General features: G+C 53.4%; 1 protein-coding gene across 1 annotated transcript; it reads left to right on the top strand.

The window, feature by feature from the left end:
- Positions 1-690: 690 nt before the first annotated feature.
- On the top strand, positions 691-17,874 carry LOC144490804 (G-protein coupled receptor-associated protein LMBRD2-like; the record flags this gene model as incomplete). The annotated part of the gene is made up of 3 exons (XM_078208502.1): positions 691-901; positions 6,565-6,639; positions 17,761-17,874. Coding segments are annotated over 3 exons (400 nt in total), but the record flags the coding sequence as incomplete, so codon positions are not given.
- Positions 17,875-18,490: the final 616 nt, after the last annotated feature.

The following is an 18,490-nucleotide window of genomic DNA, read 5'->3' as shown; positions in this document are numbered from 1 at the left end:
TTTTCGGGGCTGTTGGGGTTTAGGGTTTTTGGGGTTTAGGGTTTTTGGGGTTTTGGGTTTTCGGGGCTGTTGGGGTTTAGGGTTTTTGGGTTTTTGGGGCTGTTGGGGTTTAGGGTTTTTGGGGTTTCGGGTTTTCGGGGCTGTTGCGGTTTAGGGTTTTTGGGGTTTCGGGTTTTCGGGGCTGTTGGGGTTTAGGGTTTTTGGGGTTTCGGGTTTTCGCGGCTGTTGGGGTTTAGGGTTTTTGGGGTTTTGGGTTTTCGGGGCTGTTGGGGTTTTGGGGTTTTGGGTTTTCGGGGCTGTTGGGGTTTAGGGTTTTTGGGGTTTTGGGTTTTCGGGGCTGTTGGGGTTTTGGGTTTTCGGGGCTGTTGGGGTTTAGGGTTTTTGGGGTTTTGGGTTTTCGGGGCTGTTGGGGTTTAGGGTTTTTGGGGTTTCGGGTTTTCGGGGCTGTTGGGGTTTAGGGTTTTTGGGGTTTTGGGTTTTCGGGGCTGTTGGGGTTTAGGGTTTTTGGGGTTTCGGGTTTTCGGGGCTGTTGGGGTTTAGGGTTTTTGGGGTTTTGGGTTTTCGGGGCTGTTAGGGTTTAGGGTTTTTGGGGTTTTGGGTTTTCGGGGCTGTTGGGGTTTAGGGTGTCGGGTGAGATCGCGTCTCTCTCACACTGACTCCAATTGGCCCTCTCCCCATCCCCAACCCCAGGTACCAGCTCCAAACTATCGGCATCACCGCAGCTAACACCTGGGGTCTCTTTCTGCTGGTGCTGTTGCTGGGATACGGGCTGGTAGAAATCCCACGGTCGTACTGGAACGCGGCACGGCGCGGTTACCTCCTCACCAAAACCCAGTTCAAGGTGGCAAAACTCATGACAGAGAAAGCAGATGCGGAGGAGACGCTCGAGGATGTGATGGAGGTGAGTGTGAAACGGGGCTGTGTTGGGGGTCTCGGGGTGAGTGTGAAACGGGGCTGTGTTGGGGGTCTCGGGGTGAGTGTGAAACGGGGCTGTGTTGGGGGTCTCGGGGTGAGTGTGAGAGACGGGGGTGTGTTGGGGGTCTCGGGGTGAGTGTGAAACGGGGCTGTGTTGGGGGTCTCGGGGTGAGTGTGAAACGGGGCTGTGTTGGGGGTCTCGGGGTGAGTGTGAAACGGGGCTGTGTTGGGGGTCTCGGGGTGAGTGTGAAACGGGGCTGTGTTGGGGGTCTCGGGGTGAGTGTGAAACGGGGCTGTGTTGGGGGTCTCGGGGTGAGTGTGAAACGGGGCTGTGTTGGGGGTCTCGGGGTGAGTGTGAGAGACGGGGGTGTGTTGGGGGTCTCGGGGTGAGTGTGAAACGGGGCTGTGTTGGGGGTCTCGGGGTGAGTGTGAAACGGGGCTGTGTTGGGGGTCTCGGGGTGAGTGTGAAACGGGGCTGTGTTGGGGGTCTCGGGGTGAGTGTGAGAGACGGGGGTGTGTTGGGGGTCTCGGGGTGAGTGTGAAACGGGGCTGTGTTGGGGGTCTCGGGGTGAGTGTGAAACGGGGCTGTGTTGGGGGTCTCGGGGTGAGTGTGAGAGACGGGGGTGTGTTGGGGGTCTCGGGGTGAGTGTGAAACGGGGCTGTGTTGGGGGTCTCGGGGTGAGTGTGAAACGGGGCTGTGTTGGGGGTCTCGGGGTGAGTGTGAAACGGGGCTGTGTTGGGGGTCTCGGGGTGAGTGTGAAACGGGGCTGTGTTGGGGGTCTCGGGGTGAGTGTGAAACGGGGCTGTGTTGGGGGTCTCGGGGTGAGTGTGAAACGGGGCTGTGTTGGGGGTCTCGGGGTGAGTGTGAGAGACGGGGGTGTGTTGGGGGTCTCGGGGTGAGTGTGAAACGGGGCTGTGTTGGGGGTCTCGGGGTGAGTGTGAAACGGGGCTGTGTTGGGGGTCTCGGGGTGAGTGTGAAACGGGGCTGTGTTGGGGGTCTCGGGGTGAGTGTGAGAGACGGGGGTGTGTTGGGGGTCTCGGGGTGAGTGTGAAACGGGGCTGTGTTGGGGGTCTCGGGGTGAGTGTGAAACGGGGCTGTGTTGGGGGTCTCGGGGTGAGTGTGAAACGGGGCTGTGTTGGGGGTCTCGGGGTGAGTGTGAAACGGGGCTGTGTTGGGGGTCTCGGGGTGAGTGTGAAACGGGGCTGTGTTGGGGGTCTCGGGGTGAGTGTGAGAGACGGGGGTGTGTTGGGGGTCTCGGGGTGAGTGTGAGAGACGGGGGTGTGTTGGGGGTCTCGGGGTGAATGTGAGAGACGGGGGTGTGTTGGGGGTCTCGGGGTGAGTGTGAGAGACGGGGGTGTGTTGGGGGTCTCGGGGTGAGTGTGAGAGACGGGGGTGTGTTGGGGGTCTTGAGGGGGGGGTGCGGTGAGTGTGAGAGATGGGGCTGTGTTGGGGGTCTCGGGGTGAGTGTGAGAGACGGGGGTGTGTTGGGGGTCTCGGGGTGAGTGTGAGAGACGGGGGTGTGTTGGGGGTCTCGGGGTGAGTGTGAGAGACGGGGGTGTGTTGGGGGTCTCGGGGTGAGTGTGAGAGACGGGGGTGTGTTGGGGGTCTTGAGGGGGGGCTGCGGTGAGTGTGAGAGATGGGGCTGTAGAGGGGGTCTCGGGGTGAGTGTGAGAGACGGGAGTGTGTTGGGTGTCTCGGGGTGAGTGTGAGAGACGGGGGTGTGTTGGGGGTCTCGGGGTGAGTGTGAGAGACGGGGGTGTGTTGGGGGTCTTGGGGTGAGTGTGAGAGACGGGTGTGTGTTGGGGGTCTTGAGGGGGGGGGTGCGGTGAGTGTGCGAGATGGGGCTGTGTTGGGGGTCTCGGGGGGGCGGGGTTGGGGATGGTCAGTGTGAGAGACGGGAATGTTTTGTGGGTCTCGGGGGAGGGGCGTGGGTGGGGGTGCAACAGTTGGGGCGTTTGGGGGTCGGTGTGAGGGACGGGGTTGATGTAAACGGGTTTGCCATCCTGGTGATTATGGAGACATGGCCACACGGTGATCCGGGTGGGGACTGAACATCCTGGCTATTCAGTATTTAGGAAGGAGAGATGGAAAGGAAATTGGTGGAATGACGATGCTGGTTAAAGAGGAAATTAACTCCATTCTGAGGGCAGATATTGCGGACAGCCTGGGCCATTCGCCACCACAGAAAATATCCAAGGACAAAACGTTGTGTGTTCAGGAAGGATTGGTTTTAACTCTTTGAGTGAAGGGGATTGGGGGGTATGGGGAGAGAAGGGAATCAGGATATTGAGTCGCACAATCAGCCATGATCATAATGAATGGTGGAACCTGCTGGATGGTCCGAATGGCCACCTCCTGCCCCTCTTTTCTGTGTTTCTATTTGTTGAAGGTGATGCTTGCTGTCTCATTGGGTGAATGATTTGTGGAATGGCTGTCACATTTACCCCGAGTTTTAGCCTCTGTGATAAATTGGAATATATTGTTGGAGCTGGAATTTCACAAAGTGTTTGATTAGAATCCACCCCATCAGGATTTGTACAGAACATCTGCACTCACCACCTGGGGGTGAAATCTGATGATGAATAGAGGATTGGTTAATGGAGCGAGACAGAATAAAGTGGGTATTGCTGTGTTGTGCGGTGTACCTGGGGCTTTGCTACAGCCATCAGCAGTGGGGCCTCCGTGAGTTACAGGGTACTTCACTGGGATGCGAGGTCACCTATCTGCTTTGCAGTAAAGTGTGACATGAGGAGGATATGAAGACTGCAATATCAACAGGTTCAGTGATTGTGGTATAATTGATGTGGTACAGAATGGCCAAGTGTTAAGTTTATTAGTCACAAGTAAGGCTTACATTAACACTGCAATGAAGTTACTGTGAAATTCCCCGAGTCGCCACAGTCCGGCGCCTGTTCGGGTCAATGCACCTAACCAGCACATCTTTCAGGCTGTGGGAGGAAACTGGAGCACCCGGAGGAAACCCACGCAGACATGGGGAGAACGTGCAAACTCCACACAGACAGTGACCCAAGCTGGGAATCAAACCCGGGTCGCTGGCGCTGTGAGGCAGCAGTGCTAACCACTGTGCCATCGGGCCGCCCTAGTTAGCACCTCCTTTTGGACACATGGGTTCCGGGAGGTGCTGGTCTCTGACGATGGGACATCTTTTGGCAGCTGGGAGTTCACTGGGTTATTGAAGTGGAACGGGATTCGAGATATCAGGACGGCACCGTCCCATCCATCGTCGAATGGCCTCGCGGAGAGAGTGGCCCAGACTTTAAAAAGGGGGTGGGAAAGCAACAAGAACCCAACGCAAAGACCACGACAAAGACAGTGGAGGCCGGTGAGAAGGTTTGGGTAAAGAGTTACACCAAGGTTCCCGCGTGCCCACCAGGAGCAGTTGCCTCACGGTCGGGGGCTGGTACAGAAGTCACGTGGGTGAGGCCACCCAGAAAAACATCTGGACCAGGTGCAGGCCACAGAATCCCAGGTTGTCCCGGAGCTGACTCAGCCCAGAGGGCCGAGAGCCGAGGAGAGGCGGCCCAGAGTCCCCAGCCCCGACTCTCCATCACCAGTTAGGGCCTCAGAGTCTGAAATGGACACTGCCGACAAAGCTGCGTCTACTCCTCTGCTGCCCAAGGAAAGGAGTGAACCGGAGCTCCGGCGCTGAGGGTGTAAGAGTCTAGAACTGTTCCATGGACCCGGTCCACATCGGACTCTGAGTTGGACGAACCGGACGAACCGCTGAGGTTCCTTGGACGGAGGGGGCGGACGGGAGGGGGTGGGGGAGGGAGTGTAATGACCTCAGCGAGGCTCGTGAGGTTGGCCTCTTGGAGTATGAGCTCCCTGATTGAGGTAACGATTGCCTGCCCAATCACGGCGTCTCGCCTGTGTACACAGAGAGGAGTGTCAGAGCGACTGGCCGTCCATATTCGGACTGTCCCTGAAGCGCCCTGAGGAGTGGAACTGAATTTGTAAATAAAGGGAATCTGGTGAAGGGACACCGACCTCCCCCTCTCGCCACCCCCCCCTCGCCCTCCCCTCTCGCCCCCCCCCCCCCCCCCCTCCCCCCCCCGTTTCCTTCCACAGTCCAAAGATGTGTGGGTTAGGTTGATTGGCTATGCTAAAATTGCCCCTTTGTGTCCTGAGATGGGTAGGTTAGAAGGATTAGCGGGTAAATGTGTAGGGATATGGGGGTAGGGCCTGGGTGGGATTGTGGTCGGTGCAGACTCGATGGGCCCAATGGCCTCTTTCTGCACTGTAGGGTTTCTATGATTCTATGATTGTCAAATTACTCCTTCCAAAATGTATCACCTCACACTTTTCAGGGTTAAATTCCATCTGCCACTTATCCACCCATTTGACCATTCCGTCTATATCTTCCTGTAACCCAAGCCACTCAGCCTCACTGTTAACCACCCGGCCAATCTTTGCGTCATCAGCAAACTTACTGATCCCATCCCCCACATAGTCATCTATGTCATTTATATAAATGACGAACAATAGGGGGCCCAGCACGGATCCCTGTGGTACGCCACTGGTCACTGGCCTCCAGTCACTAAAGCAGCCGTCTGTCACCACCCTGTGTCTCCTATCGCTAAGCCAATTATGAATCCACCTTATCAGATCACCCTGTATCCCATGTGCGTTCGCCTTCTTAATGAGTCTCCCATGTGGGACTTTGTCAAAGGCTTTGCTGAAATCCATTAAACTACATCAACAGCACTGCCCTCATCCACACACTTGGTTACATGCTCAGAAAATTCAATCAAATCTGTTAGGCACGACCTCCCTCTGACAAAACCATGCTGACTCGCTGATCAAACCTTGCCTCTCCAAATGGAGATAGATTCTCTCCTTCAGAATCTGCTCCAGTAGTTTCCCAATCACAGACGTGAGACTCACTGGTGTGTAGTTCCCTGATTTGTCTCTACAACCTTTCTTAAATAGTGGGATCACATTAGCTGTTCTTCAGTCCTCTGGCACCTCCTTCTCGATGTATCCTGAATGTCTCTGGTCAGTAAGAAGTCTCACAACACCAGGTTAAAGTCCAACAGGTTTATTTGGTAGCACGAGTTTTCAGAGTGTCGCTCCTCCTTCAGGTGGGTGAAGAGTTGACACAACTCTCCAATCACCTGATGAAGGGGCAGCGCTCCGAAAGCTCGTGCTACCAAATAAACCTGTTGGACTTCAACCTGGTGTTGTGAGACTTCTTACTGTGCCCACCCCAGTCCAACGCTGGCATCTCCACACCATGTCTCTGGTCATCCATGGTTCTCTGGGTTTGTTACACCTTCCTATTAACCTAGAGGGAACATATTGGACCGGTACCTTCCCCATTTCATCTTTGAACACCTTTCTTCTTTCAAACCCCCCCCCCCCCCCCCCCCCCCCTCCGGAACTCTCTACCTCCCTCTCTCCGTCCCCTTCCCCACTCTATGCTGTAAAGAGTTGTGTTGAGCGGAGTAAGAAATCCCAGCCTGGGGAATGGGCTGCCAGGGTTGTGTTTGGAGTGGTCTGTCAGCCGGGGAGACAGGCCTGTGGGATTGAGTGGTGTGGGTGAGGGGGTTTGGACTGTGAGGTGAGCAGCAATGCTTTTGCTGTGTGGCTGTTTATTGTTTATGAATCATTTCTGAATCTGTATGCAGGAAGTGAGGAAATGGAATGAGACGGTGAAGTATAACCATCCCATGAGAAAGTACGTTGACACTATTCTGCACAAGGTGAGTCGCTGCCAAGAGGCTTCAACACCTTCACTTTCCATTGGGTTCAGTTGTGCAAAGCCCAGCCAATCAGTCCTGATTTGATGCTCTCCAATGGGTTAGTTTGCACAAGACACAACCATTAGTCACGACAGGACTCTCAAATAATAAATAATATCAATGTTTATTTTTAAAGAAAGCAAAATATGCTCTGAATATAATACTGAGTGTTATAGTTTTTGTTTGGGTATTGGCCCCAGACCGCAGTGGAAATGTTCCCACGTCAGAGTGGCTTCTCACTAACCCTGCCCGAACCTCGCTTACTCCAAAGCAGTAAGATTCTTCTTCAAGCCCACTTTAACTCTTGAATTAGCCAGACCTCATCTCAAAGCAGCTCAGTTGTAATCATTGCTGTTCGTAGGTCAGTTGGAGTGGATTTGGCCATTTAGGCACATGACTAATAAATCAACTTTAAACATTCATCCCTGGAACAGAATTTAATCATCTCTTTTATCTTTTGATGAGTTTGGACATGTCTACATTGTCAGTGAAGGACTGTAGCAGAGGGGGCAGGCAGCAAGCTAGAATTCACACCACACATCTGCCGTGATCTTCTCAAAGTGCAGAGCAGACTCAGAGGGCCAAATGGCCTACTCCACCTCTGAGGTCCTGTCTTCCACTTTCCAACCTATTCCCCATGTCCCTTGATTCCCCGAGGGAATGAAAATACATCTGTCCAGTGGAGTACCCACAACTCTGTGGGATAGAGAATTCCAAAAGATTCATAATCCTCTGAGTGAAGACATTTCTAAATCATCTGCCTCAAACAATGAGACTCTGCCCCCGTGTTTTAGATTCCCCTACTAGTAGTAACGATCTCTAACAAATTTGATTGGATTTTTCGAGAGGTGACCAGGTGTGAAGATGAGGTCAGTGCAGGTGACATAGTCTACATGGACTTTGGGAAGGCTTTTGACATGGTCTCACATGGGAGGCTGATCAAGAAGGTGCTATGGCCATGCTAAACTGCCCCTTAGTGTCCCAGGATTAGCAGGGTAAATATGTGGGGTTACAGGGATAGGGCCTGGGTGGGATTGTTGTGGGTGCAGGCTCGATGGGCTGAATGGTCTCCATCTGCACGGTCGTGTTTCTATGATTCTAAGGTAAGAGCCCATGGAATCAGGGCAATTTACAATTTGGATCCAGAATCGGCTGAGTGGCAGGAGGCAGAGGGTGATGGTGGAAGGCTGTTTGTGTGACTGGAGGCCTGTGTCCAGTGGTGTTCCACAAGGATCAGTGGGGGGGGGGGTGAACTGTGAAGAGGATGTAGAGATCCTTCACCATGATCTAGACCGGTTGGGTGAGTGGGCAGATCAATGGCAGATCCAGTATAATTTGGATAAATGTGAGGTGATTCACTTTGGAAGCAAAGATAAGAAGGCAGATTACTACCTGAATGGCTGTAAATTGTGCAGCGGGACCTGCTGGGTGTCCTTGTGCACCAGTCACTGAAGGTAAGCATCCAGGTGCAGCAGGCGGTAAAGAAGGCAAATGGTATGTCAGAAACATAGAAAAACTACAGCACAAACAGGCCCTTCGGCCCCACAAGTTGTGCCGAACATATCCCTACCTTTTAGGCCTCCCTATAACCCTCCATCCTATTAAGTCCCATGTACTCATCCAGGAGTCTCTTATTGAGTTTGCCTCCACCACCACTGACAGCAGCCGATTCCACTCGCCCACCACCCTCTGTGTGAAAAACTTCCCCCTAACATTTCCCCTGTACCTACCCCCCAGCACCTTAAACCTGTGTCCTCTCGTAGCAGACATTTCCACCCTGGGAAAAAACCTCTGAGAGTCCACCTGATCTATGTCTCTCAACATCTTATATACCTCTATTACGTCTCCTCTCATCCTACATCTCTCCAAGGAGAAAAGACCGAGCTCCCTCAGCCTATCCTCATAAGGCATGCCACTCAATCCAGGCAACATCCTTGTAAATCTCCTCTGCACCCTTTCAATCTTTTCCACATCCTTCCTGTAATGAGGCGACCAGAACTGAGCACAGTACTCCAAGTGGGGTCTGACGAGGGTCTTATAAAGCTGTATCATTATCCCCGGACTCCTAAACTCAATCCCTCGATTGATGAAGGCCAGCACACCATACGCCCTATTAACTACCACCTCCACCTGCGGGGCCGATTTTAGAGTCCTATGGACCCGGACCCCAAGGTCCTTCTGATCCTCTACAGTACTAAGAGTCTTTCCCTTAATATTGTACTCCTTCATCCCATTTGACCTGCCAAAATGGACCACTACGCATTTATCTGGGTTGAAGTCCATCTGCCACTTCTCCGCCCAGCCTTGCATCCTATCTCTGTCCCTCTGTAACTTCTGACATCCCTCCAGACTATCCACAACCCCACCAACCTTCGTGTCGTCGGCAAACTTACCAACCCATCCCTCCACTTCCTCATCCAGGTCATTTATGAAAATGACAAACAGCAAGGGTCCCAGAACAGATCCCTGGGGCACTCCATTGGTGACCGACCTCCATTTAGAAAAAGACCTATCTATGTTGTTTATTTATTTAATTAGTCAGCTAGTGTGTGTTTTATTTTGGCCTTTACTTTTGCAGTAGTATTTTAAGTTTAAAGTGAAAACTGGAAGTGGGCTGCTAAGGAGTCTGGGAAGGGTTTTTTAAGCGCGCGAAGTATAAAAGGTAGGCTGCAGTATACAGCGGGCAGCGTCGGGAGCGGGCAGTGGAGTGAGTGGGAAGCAGAGTGTGAGCTATAAGGCTTTGGCTCACAGGGCTTAGGCAGAAAGGGCGAGCAGGGGTGAGTTTAATTCATTTTTGCTGTTTCTACCTGGTACTGGCAAGGTATCTAGAGGGGATGGGTGTGCAGGCAGTGCTATGTTCCTCTTGCACTATGTTTGAGGTGAGGGACGACGACAGTGTCCCTGCTGATTACACCTGTGGGAAGTGCACCCATCTGCAGCTCCTCCAAAACCGTGTTAGGGAACTGGAGCTGGATGAACTTAGGATCATTAGGGACGCAGAGGTGGCCATAGACAGAAGCTTTAGGAATACAGTTACTCCGAGGAATGAAAACAGATGGGTGACGGTGAGAGGGGCTGGGAGGAAGCAGTCAGTGCAGGGATCCCCGGTGGTCGTTCCCCTTAGCAACAAGTATTCCGCTTTGGATACGGTTGAGGGGGGCGACATACCAGTGGTGAGCCGCAGTGAGAGGATCTCCAGCACTGTGTCCGTCTCTGTGGCTCGGGAGGGTAAGGGGCAGAGCGGGAGGGCAATAGTTATTGGGGACTCGTTAGTTAGAGGGATAGATAGGTTTTGTGGCAGCAAAAGAGACTCACGGATGGTATGTTGCTTCCCGGATGCCAAGGTCCGTGACGTCTCAGACTGTGTTTTCCGGATTCTGAACGGGGAGGGGAAACAGTCACAAGTCGTGGTACACATTGGTACCAATGACATAGGTAAGAGAAGGGACGGGGATTTAAAGCAGGAATTTCTGGAGCTGGGCTGGAAGCTGAGAGCCAAGACAAAACATGTGGTCATCTCTGGTACGTTGCCGGTGCCACGTGATAGCGAGTTGAGGAACAGGGAGAGAGTGCAGTTAAACATGCGGTTGCAGGGATGGTGTAGGAGGGAGGGCTTCAGGTACGTGGATAATTGGAACACATTCTGGGGAAGGTGGGACCTGTACAAACAGGACAGGGTGCACCTGAACCAGAGGGGCACCAATATCCTGGGAGGGAAATTTGTTACGGCTCTTCAGGGGGGTTTAAACTAATTTGTCAGGGGGGTGGGAAAAGGAGTTGTAGTCCAGAAGTCAGTGAGGGTGGTGAGGTATTGGGGAAGGTATCAGGGTCAAGGGTGGGTACCGGAAGACAGGAAGATGGGTTGAAGCGTGTCCACTTCAATGCAAGGAGCATCCGGAACAAGGTAGATGAACTTGGGGCGTGGATTGGTACTTGGGACTACGATGTTGTGGCCATTACGGAGGCGTGGGTAGAACAGGGACAGGAATGGTTGTTGGACGTTCTGGGGTATAGATGTTTCACTAAGTGTAGGGAAGCTGGTAAAAGAGGTGGAGGAGTGGCATTGTTAATCAAGGATAGTTTAACGGCTGCGGAAAGGCACTTCGAGGGGGATCTGCACACTGAGGTAATATGGGCTGAGGTTAGAAGTAGGAAAGGAGCGGTCACGTTGTTAGGAGTTTACTATAGGCCCTCAAATAGTAATAGAGATGTGGAGGAAGAAATTGCTAAGCAGATTATGGATATGTGTGGGGGTCACAGGGTAGTTGTCATGGGGGACTTTAACTTTCCAAATATTGATTGGAACCTTTGTAGGTCAAATAGTTCGGATGGGGCAGTTTTTGTGCAGTGTGTGCAGGAGGGTTTCCTGACACAATATGTGGATAGGCCGACAAGAGGTGAGGCCACATTGGATTTGTACTGGGAAATGAACCGGGCCAAGTGTTAGATTTGGTTGTGGGAGAGCACTTTGGAGATAGTGACCACAATTCGGTGTCTTTTGTTATTGCAATGGAGAGGGATAGGGCCGTACGGCAGGGCAAGGTTTACAATTGGGGGAGAGGTAATTATGATGCGATTAGGCAAGAATTAGGGGGCATAAGTTGGGAACAGAAACTGTCAGAGAAAGGAACTAATGAAAAGTGGAACTTTTTCAAGGAACAAATACTGGGTGTCCTTGATAGGTATGTCCCTGTCAGGCAGGGAGGAAATGGCCGAGTGAGGGAACCATGGTTCACAAAAGAGGTGGAATGTCTTGTGAAAAGGAAGAGGGAAGCTTATGTAGGGATGAGGAAACAAGGTTCAGATGGCTCGATTGAGGGTTACAAGTTAGCAAGGAATGAGCTGAAAAAGGGGCTTAGGAGAGCTAGGAGGGGACACGAGTAGTCCTTGGCGGGTCGGATCAAGGAAAACCCCAAGGCTTTTTACTCTTACGTGAGGAATAAAAGAATGACCAGGGTGAGGTTAGGGCCGGTCAAGGACAGTAGTGGGAACTTGTGTATGGAGTCAGTAGAGATAGGCGAGGTGATGAATGAATACTTTTCTTCAGTGTTCACCAAGGAGAGGGGCCATGTTTTTGAGGAAGAGGTGTTACAGGCTAATAGGCTGGAGGAAATAGATGTTCAGAGGGAGGATGTCCTGGCAGTTTTGAATAAACTGAAGGTCGATAAGTCCCCTGGGCCTGATGAAATATATCCTGGGTTCGTTGGGAGGCAAGGGATGAGATTGCAGAGCCTTTGGCTTTGATCTTTGGGTCCTCACTGTCCACGGGGATAGTGCCAGAGGACTGGAGAATGGCGAATGTTGTTCCTCTGCTTAAGAAGGGGAATAGAAATGACCGTGGTAATTATAGACCGGTTAGTCTTACTTCGGTGGTTGGTAAATTGATGGAAAAGGTCCTTAGGGATGGGATTTACGACCATTTAGAAAGATGCGGATTAATCCGGGATAGTCAGCACGGATTCGTGAAGGGCAAGTCGTGCCTCACAAATTTGATAGAATTTTTTGAGGAGGTAACTAAGTGTGTTGATGAAGGTAGGGCAGTTGATGTCATATACATGGATTTTAGTAAGGCGTTTGATAAGGTCCCCCATGGTCGGCTTATGATGAAAGTGAGGAGGTGTGGGATAGAGGGAAAGTTGGCCGATTGGATAGGTAATTGGCTATCTGATCGAAGACAGAGGGTGGTGGTGGATGGAAAATTTTCGGATTGGAGGCAGGTTGCTAGCGGAGTGCCACAGGTATCAGTGCTTGGTCCTCTGCTATTTGTGATTTTTATTAATGACTTAGAGGAGGGGGCTGAAGGGTGGATCAGTAAATTTGCTGATGACACCAAGATTGGTGGAGTAGTGGATGAGGTGGAGGGCTGTTGTAGGCTGCAAAGAGACATAGATAGGATGCAAAGCTGGGCTGAAAAATGGCAAATGGAGTTTAACCCTGATAAATGTGAGGTGATTCATTGTGGTAGGACAAATTTAAATGTGGATTACAGAGTCAAAGGTAGGGTTCTGAAGACTGTGGAGGAACAGAGAGATCTTGGGGTCCATATCCACAGATCTCTAAAGGTTGCCACTCAAGTGGATAGAGCTGTGAAGAAGGCCTTTAGTGTGTTAGCTTTTATTAACAGGGGGTTGGAGTTTAAGAGCCGTGGGGTTATGCTGCAACTGTACAGGACCTTGGTGAGACCACATTTGGAATATTGTGTGCAGTTCTGGTCACCTCACTATAAGAAGGATGTGGAAGCGCTGGAAGGAGTGCAGAGGAGATTTACCAGGATGCTGCCTGGTTTGGAGGGTAGGTCTTATGAGGAAAGGTTGCGTGAGCTGGGGCTGTTCTCTCTGGAGCGGAGGAGGCTGAGGGGAGACTTAATAGAGGTTTATAAAATGATGAAGGGGATAGATAGAGTGAACGTTCAAAGACTATTTCCTCGAGTGGATGGAGCTATTACAAGGGGGCATAACTATAGGGTTCGTGGTGGGAGATATAGGAAGGATATCAGAGGTAGGTTCTTTACGCAGAGAGTGGTTGGGGTGTGGAATGGACTGCCTGCAGTGATAGTGGAGTCAGACACTTTAGGAACATTTAAGCGGTTATTGGATAGGCACATGGAGCACACCAGGATGATAGGGAGTGGGATAGCTTGATCTTGGTTTCAGATAAAGCTCGGCACAACATCGTGGGCCGAAGGGCCTGTTCTGTGCTGTACTGTTCTATGTTCTATGTTCTATGTACTGCGGATACTGGAATCTGAAACAAAAACAGAAACTGCTGGAACAACTCAGCAGGTCTGACAGCCTCTGTGGAGAGAGAATCGAGCCAATGTTTCGAATCTGGATGATCCATTGGCTCTATTCTCTCTCCAGAGAAGTTGTCAGAGCCGTGAGATGTTGCAGTGATTCTGTGGGGAAGCCGGCGTTGTTCTTCGAGAAGAGAAGGCTGAGGGGAACTGATTGAGGTGTACAGAATTCAGAGAGATACAGATAGTGTCGATAGAGGGGTACAGGTAGTCTGGGTAGAGGGGTACAGGTAGTCTGGGTAGAGGGGTACAGGTAGTCTGGGTAGAGGGGTACAGGTAGTCTGGGTAGAGGGGTACAGGTAGTCTGGGTAGAGGGGTACAGGTAGTCTGGGTAGAGGGGTACAGGTAGTCTGGGTAGAGGGGTACAGGTAGTCTGGGTAGAGGGGTACAGGTAGTCTGGGTAGAGGGGTACAGGTAGTCTGGGTAGAGGGGTACAGGTAGTCTGGGTAGAGGGGTACAGGTAGTCTGGGTAGAGGGGTACAGGTAGTCTGGGTAGAGGGGTACAGGTAGTCTGGGTAGAGGGGTACAGGTAGTCTGGGTAGAGGGGTACAGGTAGTCTGGGTAGAGGGGTACAGGTAGTCTGGGTAGAGGGGTACAGGTAGTCTGGGTAGAGGGGTACAGGTAGTCTGGGTAGAGGGGTACAGGTAGTCTGGGTAGAGGGGTACAGGTAGTCTGGGTAGAGGGGTACAGGTAGTCTGGGTAGAGGGGTACAGGTAGTCTGGGTAGAGGGGTACAGGTAGTCTGGGTAGAGGGGTACAGGTAGTCTGGGTAGAGGGGTACAGGTAGTCTGGGTAGAGGGGTACAGGTAGTCTGGGTAGAGGGGTACAGGTAGTCTGGGTAGAGGGGTACAGGTAGTCTGGGTAGAGGGGTACAGGTAGTCTGGGTAGAGGGGTACAGGTAGTCTGGGTAGAGGGGTACAGGTAGTCTGGGTAGAGGGGTACAGGTAGTCTGGGTAGAGGGGTACAAGTAGTCTGGGTAGAGGGGTACAGGTAGTCTGGGTAGAGGGGTACAGGTAGTCTGGGTAGAGGGGTACAGGTAGTCTGGGTAGAGGGGTACAGGTAGTCTGGGTAGAGGGGTACAGGTAGTCTGGGTAGAGGGGTACAGGTAGTCTGGGTAGAGGGGTACAGGTAGTCTGGGTAGAGGGGTACAGGTAGTCTGGGTAGAGGGGTACAGGTAGTCTGGGTAGAGGGGTACAGGTAGTCTGGGTAGAGGGGTACAGGTAGTCTGGGTAGAGGGGTACAGGTAGTCTGGGTAGAGGGGTACAGGTAGTCTGGGTAGAGGGGTACAGGTAGTCTGGGTAGAGGGGTACAGGTAGTCTGGGTAGAGGGGTGCAGGTAGCCTGGGTAGAGGGGTACAGGTAGTCTGGGTAGAGGGGTACAGGTAGTCTGGGTAGAGGGGTACAGGTAGTCTGGGTAGAGGGGTACAGGTAGTCTGGGTGGAGGGGTACAGGTAGTCTGGGTAGAGGGGTACAGGTAGTCTGGGTAGAGGGGTACAGGTAGTCTGGGTAGAGGGGTACAGGTAGTCTGGGTAGAGGGGTACAGGTAGTCTGGGTAGAGGGGTACAGGTAGTCTGGGTAGAGGGGTACAGGTAGTCTGGGTAGAGGGGTACAGGTAGTCTGGGTAGAGGGGTACAGGTAGTCTGGGTAGGGTGAAACATTCTATGTCCCTGGTCAGTAACCAGGAGACAGAGATTCGAGGGAAGGGCCGGAGATTTTGAGGTGATTTGAAGGGTGCTGGAGGCGGATCCTTCACAAAAGAACAAAGAACAATACAGCACAGGAACAGGCCCTTCGGCCCTCCAAGCCCGCGCCGCTCCCCGGTCCAAGATTGAATCCTGAATCCAGGATCCCCGCCCAATTTTCCAGCCTATCTACATACCAATATCCTATCCACCGAGCTGTCCCTCACAGCTACGATGCTTTGTTCATCACAACCTATTAACTCACCCCCACCCCCCCATTCCAGACCATGTGATCTCCAGGGAGAGGCGAAAACCCAGAGTGAAAACCCCAGGGCCAATATGGGGGGAAAAAAATCTGGGAAATTCCTCTCCGACCCCCTGAGGCGATCGAAACGAGTCCAGGAGATCACACTGGCCCTGATCAGAAAATGCTCCCCAACCCTATTCATTTCCACTTCTGCATTACGAACACCATCTGAATTCCCTGCCCCCGAGACAGGTTCCCAACTATCCGCAGTCTCGCTCTGTACTGGCACCAGCAAGATGATCATAGAATGAAGCCTTGAAACGAGAAACAAGGAACAATTAGCCCGCGCCGCTCCCTGGTCCAAACTAGACCACTCTTTTGTATCCCTCCATTCCCACTCCGTTCATATAGCTGTCTAGATAAGTCTTAAACGTTCCCAGTGTGTCCGCCTCCACCACCTTGCCCGGCAACACATTCCAGGCCCCCACGACCCTCTGTGTAAAATATGTCCTTCTGATCTCTGTGTTAAACCTCCCCCCCTTCACCTTGAACCTCTGACCCCTCGTGAACGTCACCACCGACCCGGGGAAAAGCTTCCCACCGTTCACCCTATCTATGCCTTTCATAATTTTATACACCTCTATTAAGTCTCCCCTCATCCTCCGTCTTTCCAAGGAGAACAACCCCAGTTTCCCCAATCTCTCCTCATAACCAAGCCCCTCCATACCAGGCAACATCCTGGTAAACCTCCTCTGCACTCTCTCCAAAGCCTCCACGTCCTTCTGGTAGTGTGGCGACCAGAACTGGACGCAGTATTCCAAATGCGGCCGAACCAACGTTCTATACATCTGCAACATCAGACCCCAACTTTTATACTCTATGCCCCGTCCTATAAAGGCAAGCATGCCATATGCCACTCATCCTTTTCCATCACTATCCTAAAGCTAACAGAATTGTGGTCACTATTTGCCACATGTTCCCCTACCAAAACTTTGAAGACCTGACCGGGCTCATTCCCCAGTACTAAGTCCAGTATAGCCCCCTCTCTAGTCGGGCTGTCTACATATTGTTCCAACGAACCCTCCTGTACGCATTTTACAAATTCCTCCCCATTCAGAGTCCCAGCTCTCAGCGATTTCCAGTCTATACCAGGGAAATTGAAGTCTCCCACTACAACAACCCTATTTTTCCTGCACCTATCCAGTATCTCCTGACATATCCGTTCTTCCACTTCCCTTGGGCTGTTGGGGGGCCTGTAGTACACCCCCAACATAGTGACTGCGCCCTTCCTGTTTCTAAGCTCCACCCAGAGTGACTCGTTACACGACCCCTCTGAATTGTCCTCCCTCTGCACCGCTGTAATATGCTCTCCAACTAATACTGCTACTCCCCCACCTCTTTTGGCCCCTCCTCTGTCTCGCCTAAAACACTTGTACCCCGGAATATTCAGCTGCCAGTCCTGTCCCTCTTTCAACCAAGTCTCTGTCACCGCAACCACATCCAAATTCCTCGTGAGCATTAAGGCCCCAAGTTCGTCTGTCTTACCTGCTACGCTCCTTGCATTGAAGTATCAGCACTCCAGACCTCCAGGCCCAGTGAGGTCATCCTCCCCCAGAGTGCTCTTCTTCTTTGCCAGCCTTGTCCCAGCCCCAAGCTCGTCCCCAGCCTCTACACTTGTAGACCTAATATTTTGATCCCCACCCCCCTGCCATATATACACTATACATATATCACAATATAAGAAGCATTGAGATGAGTGTTCAAAACACTGCAGACCAAATGCTGCAAAATGGGATGAGAATAGGGAGGGGCTCGATGGCTGGCGCAGATACGATGGGCCGAAGGGTCTCATTGTTTTCTGTAAAAGGGAGAGGGGGGGTTGGGGGGGGGTGGGAGAGGGGGGTTTGGGGGTGGGGGGAGAGGGGGTGTTTTGGGGGGGGGGAGAGGGGGTGTTTTGGGGGGGGGGAGAGGCGGTTTCGGGGGGGGTTTCGGAGAGGGGGGGAGAGGGGGTGTTTCGGGGGGGGAGGAGGGAGGGAGAGGGGGGGAGGAGGGAGGGAGAGGGGGGGAGGAGGGAGGGAGAGGGGGGGGAGGAGGGAGGGAGAGGGAGGGAGGGGGGGAGGAGGGGGGAGGAGGGAGGGAGAGGGGGGAGGAGGGGGTGGAGGGGGGTTTGGGGGGAGGGGGGTTTGGGGGGGAGGGGGTTGCGGGGGGATGGGGGTTGCGGGGGGAGGGGGCTGCGGGGGGAGGGGGGTTTGGGGGGGGAGGGGGTTGCGGGGGGAGGGGGTTGCGGGGGGAAGGGGGTTGCGGGGGGAAGGGGGTTTGGGGGGGGAGGGTGAAGAGGTGCTGATGTTTGGATGTTCTCCAGTGCCCAGTGGAGTACCAGGAGAGAATGGGCAGGAACATGGACGACTACGAGGACTTTGCCGAGAACAGTGACAGCTTCCCCAGTGAGAAGAGTCTGGTCAAACTCCACAAACAAGTTAGTCTGGGCTGGCACAGGGGTAATGGGGGGAAGGGGGGGGTGCGGTGGGGGGTCGGTGGGGGTTATCGGGGGGGGGCGCGGTAGGGGTTATCGGGGGGGTGCGGTGAGGTTTATCGGGGGGGGCGCGGTGGGGTTTATCGGGGGTGGGTTGTCGGGCGCGGTGGGGTTATCGGGGGGCCGGTGGGGTTATCGGGGGGCGCGGTGGGGTTTATCGGGGGGGCGCGGTGGGGTTTATCGGAGGGGGCCGGTGGGGTTTATCGGGGGGGGCGCGGTGGGGTTTATCGGGGGGGGCGCGGTGGGGTTTATCGGAGGGGGCGCGGTGGGGTTTATCGGGGGGGGGGCGCGGTGGGGTTTATCGGAGGGGGCGCGGTGGGGTTTATCGGAGGGGGCGCGGTGGGGGTTATCGGGGGGGGCGCGGTGGGGTTTATCGGAGGGGACACGGTGGGGGTTATCGGGGGGCCGCGGTGGGGTTTATCGGAGGGGGCGCGGTGGGGTTTATCGGAGGGGACACGGTGGGGGTTATCGGGGGGGGCGCGGTGGGGGTTATCGGAGGGGGCGCGGTGGGGGTTATCGGAGGGGGCGCGGTGGGGGTTATCGGAGGGGGCGCGGTGGG

This window comes from Mustelus asterias, unplaced genomic scaffold (assembly GCF_964213995.1).
Source record: "Mustelus asterias unplaced genomic scaffold, sMusAst1.hap1.1 HAP1_SCAFFOLD_3824, whole genome shotgun sequence".
Classification (NCBI taxonomy): Eukaryota; Metazoa; Chordata; class Chondrichthyes; order Carcharhiniformes; family Triakidae; genus Mustelus; species Mustelus asterias.
Note: the sequence above shows the minus strand (reverse complement) of the source record. Positions and strands in the feature narration are given on the sequence as shown.